Consider the following 7,521-nt stretch of genomic DNA (forward strand, 5'->3'; position numbering starts at 1 on the left):
CTCCAGCCAGTCATAACATACAATGCTTAACATGACAACAGCCCTAGCCTTAGACGGGGTAATTCAGCACTTTGTTTACTTTAGGTGAACATGAAATTAAGAAAGAAGGATTATTACTAATTTACGAAAAAAAGAGTCTAATTTCTTTTCTCATAGATTTCAAAAATGTTACAAATATCTAGCCTTAACAGACATTAAGATCCTATTACAGAATTTTGTTGTCCAAGACTGCCATATTATACATGTTGCTGTCCCCTAGCATCAATATGCAAGTATCAAAGCCCCTTTATATTTTTTGAATGTTTCACTGAACTTCAGGGAACTGAAGAGTAAGAGCCTGAAAGTTTGAGACTGTGACAGCATGAAATATTCCTTGAAAAATAGTCAACAAAAACTATATGAATGTTACACCCTGATCAAAGAAGTCAAAGGTCCACTTACAGATCATTAGGTTTTTAAACCATAAAACTATTAACCTTCTAAAAATGTGCTGCTCAGTTATTTACTATACTGCTAAGTAGCTCTTTACGGATAAATAAAGTTAAGAAAAAGAGATCACAGGTCTGCCCACATTTTATCTTCTTGTAAAACAATTTGGCAACTTTTAAATAATTGAGCATGGTAAATGCTTAAAAAAAATTGGAAAAGGTAAAGTTAATAACAAGGATCACTGGCTTTTCTCACACAAACACAGATACATTATAACGGAGAAGGAGAAATTGGAAAAAAAAACAAATTAAATTGATGAATGCAGTTGAAATGCCCATTTATCAGGTATAGAACAGGATGGCTTGAAAAAGAAGGACAAAATTCCCAGCGTTTCTTTCATTTGAAAAAATGTTGTTCAAGTAATAACAATATCAATTGGCTAAATATGAATGGGGTTTTCACAGGTGAGGTGAAAAGTACAGGATCTCTCAGAATTATAACTGAGCTGAGAAATGAAACCACACTGTTCTTACAATCAGACGTTTTCTTTAAACACAAATCTCTCTATGTACATTGGTTTAGAACACCATTGTGTTGGTAGATCAGACTGTAGATGGTCTTCTCTTTACTTGTGAGGCATTTCTGACCGAATATTCAAGTAGCACCAAACTCTTTAGTAACATACCCCCTTGGGCTGTAATCCCAGCAATCTCAAAACACTCCCACAAACAAAACTAGTTCTTCCAGTTCTTTTGGTTCTCTGAGGAACTAACAGAGCTCCACAGAGTTTTTCTTTTAAACTCATCTATAACTTATCTGAGGCTAAAAGAGAGAGACATTGTAAGAAGTACACTTAATATTTTAATAGCCTCATTCCATATCATGTCAAGGTCCTTTTCAGATAAGAAACGGTATTTGATTTCGTTTAGCAAAGGACTGGAAAACAAATCGACCTAAATTAACTGTTCAAACTTTTTACCGTGTTATATATTTTATATCTATATTTTTAATATTTTTAATAGAAACATATTAATGGGAAAAAAGGTGCGTGCGCTGAAACAGAGGAAGAGGAAACTCTATCTCGACCAATCAAAGGTCGACATTTACTTCCTCGTGTTTGGACTTGTCAAGTTGTGATTGGCTGAGGGCAACAGTAACGTTTGAAAGAGACAGGAGCTGCAGATCATCCTCTCTGAGTGACTGTGTGTGTGTCTGTAGTGACACAATAGACCCACAGAGAAATGGAGATCATCCACACTGTGCAGGTCCTGGTCAGGTCGCTGCTGCTGCTGCTGCTCTGCTCGAACTGTGACGGCAGCGAGTCGGAGTTAAACTACGTGACGTGCGGCTCCCTGGTCAAACTGCTGAACACCAGACACAACGTCCGCCTGCACTCACACGACGTCAAGTATGGCTCAGGTAACATGGTGACTCTTAAACAGTGTCTGGTTGACGCCAGCTCTGAGATACCTGGGCAGCTATGTTCTTTAAGATAAGTGGAAGCTCATTGAAAAATCTGTAAATTTAAAGCGTCCTGTTTTATCCGCGAACACACATAAATAACAAACCACAGGCCTGTGAGGATTATACCTTGAAAGATGATGTACTGCAGGATGTGTCGACTATATCTTGTTTTATATTTAGTTGATATATGATGTCTACGACCGCGGCCCCAAATCCTGCTGTGGGGATGGAGGACAAGGGTAATGGCAGGTGAACAGATGATATAACTTGAATTTTTTGTTCAAAACAGACGTTCTAACCCACATTTGTCCCACGCCGAATTTTACAGGGGTTGGTAACAGTTAGTGGGATTTGTTGAGTGATGGCCTAAAGTGTTTTGCTCTTGCCCTTAAAGCAGGACAATTTAAAAGTGTAATTTCTTCTATGTAGTCTGGCACGTGTAAAAGCAGCACAGTAGTATCGAGAATCAAACGTGTCACTAAGATATGTGTCTCCATTTTAACATATTACTCTTGTTTAGGGTTATTGGCAGATGATGTCTCGACTTGTTAAAAGCCCTATGAGACAAATAATGATTTGTGAATATGGGCTATTGAAATGCAATTTTATTGATTGATCTCTACTGGTGACAGTGGTTTATTGGTTTTACTTGATCCGAATCACATTTCTGCTGGGAAATAGCTTTGTCACAATTTCTCTGCACACAGTTAGGAAAAAGAAGTAAACAAATAAAAAGTAAAAAAAACATTCAGAATCTAGCCAAAGAAAAAGATAGTCAGTCAACAGTCAACAACAATAAATTGAATAATGTTGTTAGACAGAATAACAAGTGTAGTGTTGGTCAACAGTAGGAGTAGTGAAACAGTAGAGTATTGATGGAGAAGTGCAGACAGAGGAGGAGTTGTCTATCTGGATATTCACAGGAAGGAAGGAGTCCTTGTGGTGTCCAGTCGTTAGCCGTTGTCAGTCATGATCCACGAGAAAGTCCGGACAGTCTGGTCCAGATTCTCTGTGGAGTTTGCCTTTCACACTTACACAATGCAGCAGGAGATTCTCCGCTCCGACACGTTCACAACAACACAGAAATATTCAGCGTTTCGGTGAGGGATAGTGCAGCATGCCGAGACGGGACGTAACATATTCATTCTGGTACACCCCCAGGACTGAGATGGTATCCTGTGTCAGTTTGTTGTGTCTGTTGTTGTCTGCCCCGGCACAACACAGCATAGACAAAGGTACTGGCCACCACAGACATTCCCAGCACCGTGTAACAGATGGTGAACGAGCCAGAACCTCTACAGGAAAATGAGCAGATTCTGGCCCTTCCTGCTCAAAGACACAGTCCTGTTACCTAGGTGGACACCTAGGTAATTGTAATCAAGTAGCTGGGACTTTTTCCAGATGTAAGCTGATGTAACAGAGGTTCTGGAGTGTGTTCATTTATTCAGACAGAGGATCTGAAAGTGATACAGCAGCATTCTGAATGCAAATCAGCCTCCTGTGTGGCTCAGGAAGAGAGAGGGCTGTAACATGACTCTTAAACCATTCAAAACAGGCTCATATTATTTTTCAAGTAAGACCTAAGAAAACTGTCATGTATGTGTTACATTTGGACACATTAGATATAAGGATGTTACACAAGATGTTAAGTAAGACAAGCCACATGATAAAGTACCAAAACACGGTATCACAAAGCACTGTTAAAAGTTAAATCAATTTAAAAATTGTTCTGCTTGTTAGAATCAAAACTTTTAGTATGATGATTATGGAAGTGTCAGACTAAACATGCATCATTCTGTAAAGTGACAGTCACACATTTCTGGGGACTTGAAATGAGGGTTTACCCTAAAAATGATTATTTTTAAAAGTCACAAGGTTAAAAATATCAGTTATGTATATTATAATGCTATTACATGTTATTGCATGGTTATTCCAAGGATGGTGCCAAGGTGTCTGAGTGCCACTGGAGTCATATGTCAGTCTTATTTTATTCTTTTTCTGATACAGCGGAGAAGCTGCTTCTGCTGTTTGTTAGTGTTGACATGACTCATCCCTATGTCAGTTAATGTTAGTTAGTTACTCAGCAGGCAGAGAATCTGCATTCTGCTGAGCCAACTATCACGGCTTCTAAAGTAGTTCTTCTGTCTGTGCATGTGTGTGTGTGTAGGCAGTGGACAGCAGTCTGTAACTGGCGTGGACAACGCAGACGATGCCAACAGTTATTGGCAGATTCGTGGGAAGCCAAACCTTCCATGTCAGCGCGGGGTGGCCGTCAGGTGTGGTGAGTCCATCCGCATCACCCACATGAAGACCGGTCGAAACCTCCACACCCACCACTTCAGCTCACCCCTGTCTAATAACCAGGTAAAGACACATGCTCGCTGTTGCACTTGTGGAGCTCACAGATGACACAAGAAGCATGCTGGGGATCCAGTCACAATACAATACACTTTACAATTAACTGACAATCACTACAACAAATTGTGCAGCAGATCTATCAGTTGCTAATACTTTGTCTATCTCCTGTCTGTCCGTGTCGTTGTCAGGAGGTCAGTGCCTTTGGAGAAAATGGCGAAGGTGACAACCTGGATTTGTGGACAGTGCAGTGCGATGCCGTCCACTGGGAGCGTGACGAGTCTGTGCGCTTCAAACACGTGGGCACCGATGTCTTCCTGAGCGTGACAGGCGAGCAGTTTGGCCATCCCATCCGCGGCCAGCGGGAGGTGCATGGCATGAGCTCCTCAAACCAGCACAACTGGTGGCGCGCAATGGAGGGGGTGTTCATTATGCCCAGCCAGGAGCTAATACGCCACGATGAGCTCTGACCTCATCATGGCATGGACATGTGTGTGGGTGTGTGTGCACAGTCTGTGGATTCCTGTGGCTGTGGTGGTTTTATAGTTCACCTGGATCAAATGCTGTTATGTGTGAATGATATTTGAATGACTCGTCTCTGTACACGTGAAGCACTCAGGGTGTTCTGAGGCAAAGTGCAGGAGAGGTGTTGTTTCCCCCAAAAATTCGAAGATCACTGATATTGTGTAGTGCAGCTGCATGGTTTATTTATTCTTCAGTTTTCTCCTCAGAGGAATTCATAGTAGAGAAAATCAAGGCTGGGTAACTGGACATAGCGACTATTGAAACTGAAATGGTGAGAGGCTCTGTGTCATATAAAACTTGCATATGAATATATACTGTGTGTATATATATATTTATATATCAAAGGCTACCTTGATGTCGAATTTCTCACTGAAGTCCAGTTAATTGGTCAGAGCTTGTCTCAAAACAAGCTTGTCCCCTATCAGGAAAAGGATTAGCTGTTAGCGTAAAGTCTAGGAAACGTGGTTTATTGCATCCAAAAAGTAAGGTATGACAGTGTCACAATCACACACAAACACATACACTTTTGAATGTTTTTTTTTTTAAGTAGAAGATCTGTCTATACCCTGCCTCTGATTGGTTTATCTTGATATTGTTACTCTTAGCCTAATAAATCACTCCTCAATCCTAAACCTAACCTTTACGAACAAATGAAGGCAGCGACTCCGAGCCAATTTGAGGCAAAGTAGGGGTAGTCTCTTCCTGCCATGGATAAGAAAGAAGATAAGTTTGCTCGGTACATATGAATGATTCACTTTGGGGCAAAATACATATATGTTTCTCAGTTATAAAACGCATCACGTTTGCTACTCCACAGTTTTCAGGCCTCTATAATAACCATGTTCAAGGGTAAAGCATTACAAGTGTTGCTAAACTTGACTGTCAGTAATAGTTCCAAATCCTTGTTGATCCAACAAAAGAACTCCAGGGTCTTTTCACCATTAATGTTACTCATTCAAAACATTTTCTGTAACTAAGAAACCAATCTGCCTAGCAGACAATCTGCCTCACCAGCATGCACGTGCTAAGTGTACATGAATGGTCTTATGTGTTTTCAGTTGTTGGTATGGCAGGAGAATGTTTATAATATGAAGCTAAATCACTGGACGTTGTTTAGGTTTGAAAACATCATTGTTTAAAAAAATTAAGCATTTTTGTCAATACAAAGATTGATAGTTATAGGTGATCATACACTGATAAAAACATCCCTAAGAATTGTAAATTCCATTTCTGCCAATAAATCCCATTAAATCCTACACACTGGTTCTTTAACATCCTGCTTGTTTGTTTTTTTGGTACTCTTTTGGATTTGTGTGAAGGCAGAATTTTTTAATAATGTGTCAAACCGAATTTAACCCTGGTAATAATTTACTCTGATTCCTAAATATACAAAAATAAATCTGTATCTCCTCTGCCTAGTGTTGTTGCAGCTCACACTTTAATCCAGCAGGTGGAGACAAGTCACCATATAAAAGAGACGGGCAGACGAGGATACATAAGGTCTGCGATCCTCAGCATCTCTCTCTCCCTCAGCTCCCTGCATCCTCTGCATCAGCTGCCTGTCCGGTGTGTGTGTAGGTGTGTGTGAGCGTGTGGATTCAAAAGGGATGTTAAATCAGCAGCATCAGCAGCATCAGCAGCAGCAGCAGCAGCAGCAGCAGCCTCATTGAGTATTTGTGTTCACTGCAAATACATGTATGGAAATAAATACCAAAGAAGCGGTGGGGTCAGGAAAAGGAGGAAATAACTAGTAACTGTTACTTCAACAGGTTATCTATTGAAATGTGTTAACAATATCACAGTGTTCTAATCCTCTGAGTGTTAAATCAATATTCTACACAATATGAAAGAAAAACCAGCAGATATTTTTTCCAGTTCTATTCTATACAAAACTTAAACATCTTACAAACCATTCATGTTCATCATATTATTTACCCAGAAGTCTTTTACCCGACACACATTTATCACATGGCGAGCCAGAGGTATTCCCCTGAACAAATTTTCCTTAATCTAAGCTGTTAATATGGTGCATCTCTGAATCTGTTGGTGACACCAGGTCAGTTTGTTACTTCCTTCACGGTCATGTGATGATTCTGCTCTACAGTCTATACCTAGAGATATTTCATATATTTAAATGGTAGCAGTTTGAAAAGCTGAAAAGGTTCTCTTAATTAAATACTGTTCTTGAACCCATGATAAGCTCCTCTGACAGTAATTTGAAACCTAGAAAAAAAAATCATGTTCATGACAAGATGTACAATATTTTTTTATTTACAATAAATATAAAACATGATGAATTTGGTCATCTTTGACATTGTGTAAAGTAGTTTCTACCTGAACCAGGGATATTATGATACAGCAAATGGATGAAAAATGCACCATGATGCAAGGAGCCATTCTTAAGAATAATATATTTTATAAGTACAGTTATATTTTGACTTATTTACATAAGCCTAATGATGAATTCAGGAAATATAGTAGGGAATATTTAACAATATAGTGGTCCACCTAAACCATTCACAATTACTGGATGGGAACTAGATGGAAATATGGAGAACTATGTCTGAAAATAAGTCTGATGAAAGCAGATCATTTGGCACAGAGCTGCACAATACCCACACTGTGACTGGTGCAGTTGATACCAGACTGTATTGTCCTGCATTTACGACCTATGCTTTTTAATGGGTCACATAAAAACACACTCAAAATAATTTCCTTTGAATTTATATTTATAGAATGCATTTAACC

At 39.4% G+C, this 7,521-nt stretch overlaps 1 protein-coding gene across 1 annotated transcript; it reads left to right on the top strand.

Annotated features, from left to right (window-relative positions):
- The first annotated feature begins 1,566 nt into the window (after positions 1-1,566).
- On the top strand, positions 1,567-6,045 carry sdf2l1 (stromal cell-derived factor 2-like 1). The gene is made up of 3 exons (XM_062384821.1): positions 1,567-1,848; positions 4,061-4,257; positions 4,440-6,045. Exons 1-3 carry the CDS (start codon positions 1,671-1,673, stop codon positions 4,716-4,718), a joined length of 654 nt encoding a protein of 217 aa, XP_062240805.1. The 5' UTR covers positions 1,567-1,670; the 3' UTR covers positions 4,719-6,045.
- Positions 6,046-7,521: the final 1,476 nt, after the last annotated feature.

The sequence above is a fragment of the Platichthys flesus genome, chromosome 3 (assembly GCF_949316205.1).
Source record: "Platichthys flesus chromosome 3, fPlaFle2.1, whole genome shotgun sequence".
Lineage (NCBI taxonomy): Eukaryota > Metazoa > Chordata > Actinopteri > Pleuronectiformes > Pleuronectidae > Platichthys > Platichthys flesus.